We start from the raw sequence: 13689 nt of genomic DNA on the forward strand, positions 1-13689 counted from the left end.
CATCATTTTTGCTGGGGAAGCATCGTGTCAAATCAACGTGCGTCCCCGGGACGCAACTTTTTTGACACAAAATTGTCATTATTACCCGATTATTTTTTTCAAACAAAGATTTACCGCACTCCAAACTTTTCGCCATTGTTGTTTTGGTCTCGCGGTTCGAGTTTTTGTCTGCACGCCGATCTCGGCAAACGAGATCTCGTTGCTTTCAGATTACGTCGTTGTTGTGGTGCTTGTCGTTGAGTGAAGGTTAAGTATGCGTACCTGTCAACCTGTACCTTTTTGCCGTACAATGTACGTTTATTATGCATTTTAAGACGTGTACGACGTACAAGAAAATATGTACAGAAAAACGCAAATGTGTCAATTATGGGTACCATCCGGTATACACAGACTATCACGAAACGGCAAATCAATCAAGTCAAACGAGTTCGAGTTGTGTAGTGAAAGTCCGTCTCTTTTTAGAGAACCGGCTTTTTCCGCTCAACTCATTAACTCGCTTTGATGCATTATATTATGAATTATGATGTTGTATAAAGAAGTTAAGAAAAAAGGGACGTATAAAAGGAGAAAATGAAAAAAGACAGGTTTGTGGTTATCCCTTTAATCAGTATATTACCAACAATAATTTAATGCAAAAAATGAATTAATAATTTGTATAAGAAAATGTAGTATTCTACTTAATTATATTTGCATGTACTTTTTTCCTTCTACAGTGAACATCCAAGCTACTTAATTTTTTAACTTTTTTTATAATAAACCTCATTCATGTCGAGCAACTCAGTGTCTCACAACAAAATGTTCATTGACAATATATATGATATAAGGAAACACATGTACAATGTAACATGTTAAACTACTGTACGTAAATAAACCCGTTTAAAAAAAAATATGGTGTAAGATTTTTTTGTATTTTGTAAGGGAAAATACGACAGTTTGTAAGGGCATGAAGCCGTGGAGGTTGACAGGTATGATTTTCATAATTTTTGTATTTTAATTCAAGGAGAAAGCACTCAAAAAGTAAGTGATTTTAATCTAATCTTGAAGATTAATCTTTTCGATGTTTTCTCCCCCCCCCCTCTCTCTCTCTCCCTCTCCATCTCTCTCTCCCTCTCTCTCTCTCTCTCTCTCTCTCTCTCTCTCTCTCTCTCACATGCATGCACATCCAATAAAACATTTAGCCTTTATTGTAAAATCATCTGCGTTTCCCCCAAAATCGTATGAAACACAACAAAATCATTTTTTGAGAGATAGTTGACGTTACCTTATTAAGTAAATCTCATCTTTCATTTTTAGATTCAACAGACATGTTATGTTCTACAAAAAACACTCAAAAACTGCTGTTTGGGCATATTTTCTGATATAATGGGAACCATAGCAACAATACAATGCAAAGTGTTTTTATGGCTTTTTTGGAAAATTGTCTGACGACATTTATTATTGTACAGTTTACTGTAGGTTGTGCTTTCATTCATTCATTGTCCAACCGTTTATCCGGGAGTGCTAGAGCTCTCCCCAGCTGACTCAAGGCTGTAATGTGCTTTATTAAATTCTATTTATTTACGTTTATTATCATTATTAAACAATATAGACGATGTGATTGAACAAGTTCCCACTGCTTTCCAGGGGATACCCTGTAAATCGATCAGAAGAGTCAGTAGGGAAATTCAATGTCCTACAACAAAAAGACCATGTACATGACACCTCACAACATACAGTTAGTCCAACAGTTGAAGGACACAGCTTGTCGCGACTTTTGCATGGAAACGCCACAAAAGATGGAAGATAACGGATTTGATGACTAGCTTATTTTTAGCGGTGAGGGAACTTTCCATTTAAATGGCTTAGTTGATAAGCATAACACTTGCATATGGGTACTGATAACCCACATGAACTGAGATTTCCCAAAGTTTACCATGTTTTGTGCTATGTTGAAGAAATCTGTGTTCAGATTATTTTTCTTTAAAAGAGCAAAAGTCAATGGTGAGGCGTACCTTGACATGCTGGAAAACTGGTTAATGGATAAAGTAACAGTTTGGTGACTTCCTTTAAGGCCTGGTCACACAGCCTTTCACGGGCGTATCGAGGCTCAATCACGGCCAGAAATTTCTGCCCGTGAAGCAGACGCGGTGGAAAATGTGCAAAATTGGCTAAACCCGCTGTTTACCCGTGGTATGCCCGCGAAACAGACGCCGGTGACTGTTCCGCGTCCTTATCGCGGGTAACCGCGGCTGCATCGCGTTTGACCGTGCTTACACGCGGTACACACGCTAATGCACGTGATAACACCGCGATACAGCCGCAGAACAAACGTGTTATGACCGTGCTCCACCCGCGATTACCCGCTAAAATTTCGCGTCCTACCCGCGTGTAACCACGTCTTGGCCGCGGCCGTAGCACGTCCTAGCACGTTCGTACCGCGTCTTTACCTTGTGTGTACCACGTGTGCCGCCCGCGGTTACCCGTGGTCTAAAGTTTTGAGCAGCGCAAAGCTTTTTTGCGCGGCCAACCGCGTGTGAATTTCTTACCACGTGTTAAGCACGGCTGTATCTCGTCTGTATCGCGATCTCAAAGCGTCCAACAGCGTCTGCTTCACGGGCAGAAATTTCTGGCCGTGATTCAGCCTCGATACGCCCGTGAAAGGCTGTGTGACCGGGCCTTTACCAACAGGATGGGGTGCCACCATGCTGGAGCTTCAGGGTTAGACAGTTTCTGAAAACAACACTGCCAGACAGATGGATTGGACGGTCGGGGCAGAATGATCACAATCTCATGTCGTGATCACCCAGATCTCACACACTGCAATTTCTTTTTGTGGGGATTTGTGAAAGGATTCTTCTATGTGTCCCCTAATACATCGTGGTTGAGCTGAAGGCACAGATAATAGAAGCGTTTTTTACCACTGACAATCTAATCCTCTGGCGCGTTTGGCAAAAATTTGACTAACGAGTTGATGAGTGTTGTGTGACTAATGTTGCTCACATTAAACATCTTTGAACATTCCATGTAAAATTAAGATTATTAGCTTTCTGAATGTACAAGATGTGTTTTATACCCTTATGATTTCTGAGATATTCAATGTCAAACTTTACCCAAGACTTTCGGAACACCCTAAATTATAAATCCCCAACTTGCGAACCATATCACTGAGAAACAAGAACAAACTGAAAGACAAGAACAACACAAAATCTGAATAATTAAGCACGCCTTTGGTTGGAGAAAATTTCATTCAAGCCTTCCATGTTTATTTGTCGCAATTTGGATTTTGAATAAAACGTCAACCTGATGCAGACAAGGTTTTCATCAAATCACCCTCATAGGCATTTATATTGATTTATCCTTCCAACTCCAGCTCCTCATGTTGTGTCTTGTAAAAATAATGTATGCTTAATGATAACGTAACAGGCCACTGCAGTAGGACTCTTCTGAGTGTCTTAATTTACAGCTCTGCATGCAGTATGCACTCTCTCACCTTACCATATACAGCAGAAAAATGTGGAATCACTCGACATTGTTCATGCACACCAACAGATTATGATTGTATGACGTAATTATACCTTCTGCTGCAGTGGCGGATGGTGATTCCCGAGGACTCAAAAGAACAGCTTTTAAATTCCACAAATTACAATTTGTCCTTTAAATGACCTGAAGTGTTGCCTGCAGATGCAGTCATTATTGATTGATGCCGCAGTAGCACCATCTCACTGTGTCAGAATGATGTAAGGCTCTGGCAATGTGTTCATCTTATTTCCCTTGATTGCTATTTTCCGGACAAGTTGTTTGCCTAAAAATGTCAGTCGTGTTGTGTAGGTCTGAATCACCACGGAAAATAATTTACTTGGGATTTCTTTATTTTTCCATTTTCCTTTTCATATAATACTGCATTTCGATGCCATTTGATGGTTTTTAACACTGAATAAGCAAATAAATTCAAGATGTCTTACATCATTACAGTGTATTGTGTTAATGGTAGATGAAGCATAAAATATTTTTATATTTTTTTTTTTATTTAACTGAAAACATGTTGTGGTGTTGTCCTTCATTCAGCATGTCAATATACTTCATACAATAAATCCATAATACTAGAAATACTAGTTTTAGGAAACGAAACAAACGAAGGGAGCATCACTGCAGCTGGGTGGTTAACGCGTCCATGGCAGTTCTGAGGTCATGAGATCGAACCTTCCTGTGTGGAGTTTTCATGTTCTCCCAGTGCTTGTGTGGGTTTACTTCGGGCACTCCGGTTTCCATCCACATTCTAAAAACATGCATGTCAGGTTAATTGGCTGGTCCAAATTGTCTCTAGGTGTGAATGAGCGAGTGAGTTGTTTGTCTCTGTGTGCCCTGCGACTGGCTGGAAATCAGTTCAGGGTGTCACCTGCCCACTGCGGGAGGATGGCTGGGATAGGCTCTGGCACCCCCGCGACCCTACCAAGGAGAAGCTGCGCAGATAATAGATAGATGGATGGAAACAAACAAAGGTAAAATGTTAACAATACTCAATGACATATGTGGCTTTACTACTTCAACATAGTCACATTTGAAATATTGCAGGAAACATGAGATGTAAAAAACAAAACATGACAATCTTCATTCAAAAAAATAAAATAAAAACTGCTGAATATACGATATATAGGGTTGTTGATTTAGTAGTAAGTTTGTAAGCGATTCATTTGGATTGGTCGAAAAATCCCAGTCAAACTATTTCCCGCATGTGGATGTAGTGACTGTCCGCCAGGCGTTGAAGTGTTTTGTATCCCCTATTTGTTGCATTCTGGGGAGTACATATCGATGTTTAGGGAGTGGGTAGCCTTGGCATGGTGCAATGGAGGTGTAACTGGCTGGCAAGGGGGTGTTTTGTGGGCACATTGAATGGACATGAACACAATGGTAGCGTGGACACTATACTTTGATACGCAAATAAAGCCCTTGGTCCTGATAGCCTTAGTCCAGTGGTTCTCAATTCGTCTGAGTTCAGGATGCAAATGAAAAGGAAATGAAACCAATAAATCACAATAAAATGAAATGTGGTCCTTCTTTAACACAATAGGGACAGTACCAATTTACCTAACAAGAAGAAGAGACAGAGCAGGGCATTATTGCCATCTACTGGTAAGGAGTGTAATCAACCCTCTGTTTTTTCTTCTTCCTAGCATTATTTTGCTGATGAAGAGGCCCACGACCCACTAAAAGCGGTTATGCGACCCACTTTTGGGTACTGACCCAAAAGTTAAGAAATTCTGCTTTAGCCCAATGTCAAATTAATTATGGATTAGGGAATGAATTGAACCAAATAAAAACTGGCAACCGTTAAGAAAAATAAATTTTCATGAACATGAAGCACTTGACGAAATATCTACTGTATAATATTTGTAATGACATAGAGACACAAATAGCCAAGCACCTGGCGATTGGTCCTTTTGAAGGGTGACCACTGATGACCACAGCTGGTGGCTGTGATAGGTAGAACTTGTCACAAGAAATTATCCAAGCAATCACCAGGAAACAACCACAAAATGCCTGACTTATGGACCAAAACGAAGTAAACTGCCACGAGTCATGTGAACCCATCAGAGCTTTTAATAGGGCTACCGTATGCTAATGAAAGCCCCATTGATGATTAACTAGAATACACTAATGCTTGGTTATGGCGGTCAATGGGGGCCTCCAAGGGTCAAACTTACCTTGAGAAAACGTTCTTACCATCTCAAAGTATACAACTGTAACAAAAGAACAACTACAGATCTACAAATACAAACACAGAACACAGAATTTCAGTTGAATGAATGGACTTTATTGTCATCATACAAAAGTGCAACATATCGAAGGGCTTTTTCTTTCAAGGTTACAAAGCGATTTAGAGAGCGACAAGCTAGCTGTACGCTAGCATCAGGGATTGCCAGTTAAACCAGGTCTTCTTGTGGATAGAATACGGCCTTACCAAATGTAGCGGTATCCAACAAGTTATAACCCTGGGTCATCCGTTTCATGGGTATTGGATCTGACATTGCTGAGATAAGATAAGAGAGTTTTTACCTGTTGCAGTAGGCCAGACCTGCAGCCTCGCTATTGTCTTCTCTCCCGAACCCGATAATAATCCACTAAGCACCTGCTGATGATCACCATTTGTTTGCGCTCTTCTGACTTTCCTCAGAGCCCATTGATTAATTTTGTTTTCAATGTAACGAAATTGTGAAGTAGGGAAGGATTACTCTACAATAAATAACAATAAAATGAGATGTGGTCCTTCTTTAACACAATAGGTACAGTACAAATTGACCTAACAAGAAGAAGAAGCTCTGTTCTCCTGTCTTGGCTACCCATATCCTGCCTGATAATGTTTCCTGCATCGATCCCCAATCTAAGCTACGCTCTCCTTCCCTGGCTACTCGTATCCTACCTGATTCCATTTCCTGTATCCTATCTCTGATCCGAGCTCCGTTCTCCTGCCTTTGCTACCCGTATCCTGCCTGATTCCGTTTCCTATATCAATCCCCCATCCGATCTCCGAACATCCTCTGCTCTCCCGTCCTGGCTGCCCGAATTGTTTCGATCCACGATCACGATTCGTTCTACGGGCCCGGCTACCCGACTTGTCCAGTTCACAATCACGCTCGGCTCTCCGGCCCCCCTGTCTGCCTAGCCATCTGTCAATAACCGTGGGGGCTTCCTGTTCCACCTGTACAGCGAGCACCAGAAGGCTGTCTTTTTCCCTGTCTATGACTACCCCGAAAGCATTGTGTGAAACGTTACGCATTTGGGTCCATTGCTAGTACCGGTCGTGACACTGACAACATTGAGAGAGAGAGAGAGAGAGAGAGAGAGAGAGAGAGAGAGAGAGAGAGAGAGAGAGAGAGAGAGAGAGAGAGAGAGAGAGAGAGAGAGAGAGAGAGAGAGAGAGAGAGACTATCCACTGCGGAGGCAGGGAATCACAAGACTTGGTCTGCAAGTCGGACACACAGATCAGATCATTTTACACAAGACCATAAACAAAAGAAAGAGCAATAATACCTCGTTTTTTACAGGGGCTGCGTTTTGAAATGGACCTGCAATAGTCAATCAACTAGAAACATTGTTGTTCTTATTTATGAAATACTCTGTTATATCCCAAAACAAACCCTACAGAGTTTTTTACAAGTGCAAATGCATATTAAAGTAGTCATGGTCACTTCCGCGTATGCCTCATTAGGATAATTTCTGTTTGAGAATACAAAATAAGTGTAAAGACTTAGCTAGAGGCATTTTTTTTGTGTTTTTAACATGTTTTGGTGACATCTCATTTACTTTCCTAAGTGCAATATTGCTTATTGGTATTCATAGCATTCTGTTGCCACAAGGTCGAAATGCAGTCACATGCATGCTTGCATTTCTTTAGATAAAAGGCTCTAATAAAAATTAAGGAAGTATGAACTAGCACATTTTTGGACTACCATTCGAGGAATCAATTGTTCTTCAGTTTTTGCACCATGCTGCATATGCAATTCAGAGATACTACCCTGCTATCACAGTGTGAACGCTGGGGTCAAGAAGCGCCATATGGTTGTCATTTCCTGCATCTGTCTCAAGGGGACTGCTAACAAATGCACCCTTACTGCCTCACAACACGTTATGCTGGCATTTGATAAAGAAGCACTCCATCTGCTTCCATCATGGGTGTTTGTGTGGTTGTGTATTCCCAGTACATTACAAGAATGTACTACAACAACAACACGTGTATTTTGATATCAATTATTGGAGGGATTGTAATGCATGTTATACTGTTATAGTATATTTTGTAGATATAGAAATGACAAACTACTTTGACCTGAATAGTAAATGTTGAAGCTCATCGCAACTAGGGTTAAATGGCAAGTGTACCTTTGGGATCATCAGGATACTTTAGGCAATAATGCAATACAGTGACACGTCGCTACTTCGCGCTTTGATTATCGCCGGCTCACTGCTTTGTGGATTTTCATCATGCATTGTGTTCCCCATTCCGATTGTCTAAACAAAGGAGCATACTTTCTATCACTAACAAACTTGGACCTTTCTACGCACCAAACATGCTCAGAAGACACATGCAGGTATTTGGTGCTTCCTCGTGACTCCTCGGAGCGTTTAAAAAAGTATCTGTAATGCACTACTCTCCGGTCTCCCGAAGTCCAAAATCAAGAGCCTTTGGCTGGTAAAAAATGCGGCAGCAAGGCTTTTAGTTAAGACAAGTAAGTTGGATCACATAACGCGGATTTTAGCTAACCGGCATTGGCTCCCTGTTAGCTTAAGATTTGATTTTAAGGTTTTGTTGGTATTATACATAATCATGCATGAACTTGCTCCCTCATATCTTTCAGATTTATTATTCCCCTATGTTCCGGTCCTGAGCCTTCGCTCTGAAAATGCTGGTCTACTAGTGATCCCAAGAGCCAAGAAGAAATCCGCAGGTTCATGAGCGTTCTCCATTCGGGCCCCGGTGCTGTGCAATGCTCTTCCCCCTGAAATTCGATCTGCAACCTCAGTGGAACTGTTTAAATCTAGGCTTAAAACAGGCTTATATAAATGTATTATATTTCATTTGCAACATCCATTGCAGCCTGGTCATCCTGGAAAGGAGATTACCATATGTGCGGTCCCTTCTCAAGGTTTCCTCATTTTGAGGTTTATGAGTTTTTCCTTGTCCACATGTTGGTTTTAGTTCAGGGAAGGGTGGAATAATAGTCTGTGGTTTGCAAAAATCTGTGGTCTGTGCAGCCCTTTGAGACTCGTTGTGATTAAGGGCTATACAAATAAACATGAGTTGACTTGACTTATTTTTGACAGAACTGGAAGGTAATTGCACTTTTACATAACATCCACATAATTGTGGCAAAGTATCATGTACGGGCAACAAATAACAGCTACTTGATCCTGTAAAAAATGAATCATAAAATAACTAGATAAGTTGGAAAAGCACAAAAATTTGTTTTTAAAAACAGAATGCTGCAGAACTAACTTTGCCTAGTCAATTGAATCCCCATAACTGACTTCAAGACATCTCATCTCATCTCATCTCATTAGCTGCACCGCTTATCCTCTGTAGGGTCGCGGGGGTGCTGGAGCCCATCCCAGCAATCATCAGGCAGTGGGCAGGGGACACCCTGAACTGGTTGCCAGCCAATCGCAGGGCGCACAGGGACAGACAACTCGCTCGCTCATTCACACCTAGGGACAATTTGGACCGGCCAATCCACCTGAAATGCATGTCTTTGGAATGTAGGAGGAAACCGGAGTGCCCGGAGGAAACCCACGCAAGCACGGGGAGAACATACAAACTCGGCACAGGAAGTCCGGTAGCTGGATTTGAACCCACACAGGAGGTTCCCAAGACCTTAGAACTGGATAATTTAATGGTTTGGTGAAGGGAGAATGGAATAGATGGACGAGTGGATGGATCGAATCCAAGTTGAGTGAACATGACTTTTTTTTTCCCACTATGACGTTGATTATAAGTGCAAAATTATGAAAATTTATGAAATATCTTTTAGACAGAGAAGAAAATGTGTCACCAGAGCTGTAATGTTCATTCAATTATCTCCCTACAGCAGCAGTCCTGAACATATGGCCCATGAGTCTGTTATGGCTTTTTTCATTAGTACATCTGGCCACAGTGATCCTCAGTGATCTTCTATATAACTCTCCAAATCCAGTTTATACGATGCTGATGCACCACATTAAGCCACTTGTTTGGTGCAAAGTATGAAGTTAAAAAAAGTTTCAACTGCAGTTTTCACTCACAGTGTTACACCAACAGACACTATTTGGTTGTTTGTCTCTAAATAATCCTTTATATGGAATGTTATTAAATCTATGTTTACTGTTGAGACACTTTATGATGAAAACCCACAGAACACACTGTAAACACCTGAAAATGCCAGCCAAACACCCAGAGCAATTTGATTGGATGAGCGGTAGGGGTGGCCGACTCTCTGCACACATGGCGCACTCCCCCTGAATGCTCTACATTCAAATACTTCTCTTTTGCAGTTTTTTGTGACATTCTGACAGAATAACTCTGCTCGCTCCTGGTCTTGATACTATTATTTATGAAAAAATGGGGGTCAAAATGAGCCTCAACGATTTTAATTAACTCCGGGAGGGAGCCAAATTTGTGTGTTTTGGGTGTTTTTGTTGAAGTTTTTCATGTGGCTCTCAAAAAAATCGAAATATTTTGCATTAATGGATCTTTGCTATAATAAGGTTCTCAAATGCTCTGCCTTCTGAGATTTGATCTGCAACCTCAGAGGAAGTGCTTCATTCTATGCTTGAAAAAACCGTATTTTCTATAGCTTGTGAGTGATGTTGACCTCATATTCTTGTCTACTTGCCCTTGAGAGGTAAGGATGAGCCTGGTCGTTGTACGGTGCAGGCATTTCAAGCATCATACCGGCACATGGACCTGATGTATGGCATCATCTATAACCTGTTGCATTGGTCAAGATTTTGGAACAGGAATACGTCAAGTAGACATTCTGTTATTTCCTATATTTCATGTTGATGATGTCTGTGCAATGTGTAGGGGAAACAAGCCCAGCATAACAACTACTCCATTCTTCTTTTCTCTCTTTTTATTTTGGCCTTGGACCCAAAAGGCCTCCCCCCCTTTTATTTTTTCAAAGAGTCCCCTTCCGTTCATGTTCTACTGGATTAACAGACTACAAACGCCTTTGTTTTATCACGGCCACGATGTCCCCTTTTATTTTTGCCGTTCACGCTTTGTGTTTTTGTTACCACAGATAGAAGTGACACATTCCACTCCAGTTCCAAGAACGCAGGTCTTTGGGATGGATGGAATGATTAAGCCCCCTGATGGACAGTTCTTGGGAGTACCGAGGTCTCCCCAAAAAGAAAAATCTGCAGTGGATTGCATTAAAGTCTGATAACAGGAAGTTTTTGGTTGTAGTTAAACCATTCATTACTATGTGTGACTTGTGATGACTGATGCCACTTGTTTGTTGTTGGGTTAGAATAATAATATTGTCAGATATTTTGGGGTTCAGGTTTTTGTCAATGTTAAAGCTTGGGGTTTTATTTAGGTAAAGAAAGAAATAAACTCTGAGTCGGAGATTGAGTTGGGTAGCCCTTTCATCGGAGGCGCATCCCACTTGAGCTGTTCCACGGATCTGCCTCCAAGAGAAATCACACACATCTGAAAACTACTGGCCTTTCTTTTCCAAACACAGGCGTAAAACAACACTTCTGATTGGCTTAAAGACGATCACATGATTAGATGAAACGATACAATGCTGGTCGCTAGGTGTCACACTATCATAATAAATAAGAAATGAAAGTTAAAGTATCCGGCCAGCTGCTCAACTGACCTTGGAACATAAAGATTAGCCTTCTCAAAGAGAGAGAAGGTAATTATTTACAGTAAGCCTAAACAATGGTGCAGTATCTTTCTAAGGAAGTATGGATAGTGAGGAGAGGCATATTTTAGGGAAGTGAGACAGCCAGGCGCTATCTCTGAAGGACTTCTGTGTAATCTTCGTCTGAAGGAGAAAATGAACTACCTGAGCTGATACAATTGTAACAAAAGACAAACAACACCTGGATATAATCATTGGTTTTGTCAAGGTACTTTTGAGGATAAAATACAACGGCACATTCAAACTATCATCGGCAATAGTGTTGTGATTAGTAAACACACTTCACTGGCCCTTTATAATGGAACACAGGACAAGATTTGTTCCCTCTTCTTTCCTGTTGGCTGAACAACATAAGTAAACGCGAAACAAAACAATTAAGAAAATAAGTTTGTTTAACAGCCCATAGTCTAGCACTGCAAAACTGATACTGATACAAATCTTTACTGCCATCCCCACTGTATCCTGGCCAAGACGTGAACTTTTATTACGTCAGAGACATTCCCATGGTGACGGTTTTATTTCGAACTTCATGCTGTTCGATAGGTAACTTAAGCAGAATAGCCTGCATGAATGAATATCCTAAACTTTTCCTATCAAAATAGAAATCCCGTTCATTTTGGATAATATTAGCTTCTTTAGATTCCCATGGCCCTTCCCTGCCAGACACTTGCCAGCAGTTCAACCCCTCAACCCCCATTTTGTTTTCGTTCTTCCTTTTATTTGTCTTTTTTCCATCCCGATAAGGATTGAATTCATCATGCAGCTAATGTGCCTGAAAGCAACATTTGTCCTTGTTGTTTGCATTGAAATCTATGTTGAATAAACCTTCCTTTCCGTATTGAATCAAACAACGTGTGTCTTCAATTTTCATTCCTTTCGGATTAGTGATTCTTATCCAAAATCCATGAACTCTAATCAAAATAATTCAAAGTTAAATTAATGTAGCATGTTTGCCTCCAGATTAAGAGTTTGATCCAACTAATTTTTACGGGCGCGATCAATTGACCAATTTGGTAACTGTTCGAACAAAGAATAGTTCTTCCTAAAAGCTGAAAAAAATTTAGGCTATCTCCTTAGAATTGTCTGTCAATACCATTGCAACATCCATTGTAGCCTGGTCCTCCTGGAAGGGGGATTCCCTCAGGTTTTTTTTTCATTTCCCTTATACTAAAGTTTTTCTTTATCCTCATTTAGGTTTTAGATCAGATGATGGTGTTATGCTGGTCTTTGCAGCCCTTTGAGACTTTTTATGTAAGGGCTATACAAAAAAACATGACTTGACCACTGCTCTACAGAATAAGGATGAATTCAATTTTATTTATTTTTGCGATATGATTGTCTTGGGAGAAGTCACCTTTTTTTTCAAACACCATTTTACAGGGCAATACAACTAAGTTAACATTTGCATCAGATGTTACGGACTCCCCCATCTGCCTTCTGAATTTTACCATAGCCCCGCTGACACATTACTCTTTCTTTCCCCCCACAGGCCGTTCCTAGTACTGCCGCCTCTTATGGAGTGGGTGCGTGTGGCCATTGTTCACACCGAGCACAGACGGTGCTTCTCTGTGGACAGCGATGATGTTCGGCAAGCTGCCAGGCTGCTAGTGCCTGGAGTGGACTGTGAGCCCCGCCAGCTTCGGTACAGCTGCAGTCCTTGAGGCGTTGTAGTTCACACACACACACACACGCATGCAGACATACCTTCCCGACTAAGACTCAACTCATAGCGTCAACAAGGAATTACCTTATGAAAAATGGAAACTTTGTGTTTTGGGTGAGGAGGAACATCCTCGTAACTCGCTTTGTGCATTTTGCCCTTCAGAACGGATGACTGCTTCAGCGCCTGGAGGAAACAAGATGCCGCCTCAACTGAGGCAAAGTTCCTGCAGAACTTGGGCTTCCATATGCTCAGCTGCGGACGCACAGACCTGGTGAAGCAGGCTGTCAACCTGCTGGGGCCGGATGGTATCAACAGCATGAGTGAGCAGGTTAGAGAAAGTCGGCGCACTTTAATAATTTAAATGAAAGCAGTCTTGCACTTGCTGAGTGTGCACAAAAAGTTGTAATGGAGAACAAAAAAATTAGACATCCAGACATGGAAGAAGCTGAAAAGGAGGGAAAAGGAGAAAGAGAGAGAAGAAGAGGTAAAGAGGGAAAGAGAGAGAGAGAATGAGAGAGAGAGAGAGAGAGAGAGAGAGAGAGAATGAGAGAGAGAGAATGAAAAAGGCAAAGTATATGTAGAGACAGGAGTCACAGATTGGATCATTTTTGACACAGTAACCCCTCGTTTTCTGCAGGGGTTACA

The 13689-nt window shown here is 41.2% G+C and overlaps 1 protein-coding gene across 2 annotated transcripts in view; it reads left to right on the forward strand.

Moving 5' to 3' along the window:
- The window catches only part of abtb3b (ankyrin repeat and BTB domain containing 3b), a 174339-nt gene that overhangs the window by 122137 nt on the left and 38513 nt on the right, over window positions 1-13689 (forward strand). For both annotated transcript variants that reach the window (XM_088340961.1, XM_088340962.1), the window contains exons 4-5: window positions 12871-13023; window positions 13207-13372. In XM_088340961.1, the coding sequence (XP_088197087.1) occupies window positions 12871-13023; window positions 13207-13372 (319 nt within the window). The remainder of the gene's footprint in view (window positions 1-12870; window positions 13024-13206; window positions 13373-13689) is intronic.

This window comes from Urocampus carinirostris, chromosome 7 (assembly GCF_059441175.1).
Source record: "Urocampus carinirostris isolate Australia breed hairy pipefish chromosome 7, RoL_Ucar_1.0, whole genome shotgun sequence".
Taxonomy (NCBI): domain Eukaryota; kingdom Metazoa; phylum Chordata; class Actinopteri; order Syngnathiformes; family Syngnathidae; genus Urocampus; species Urocampus carinirostris.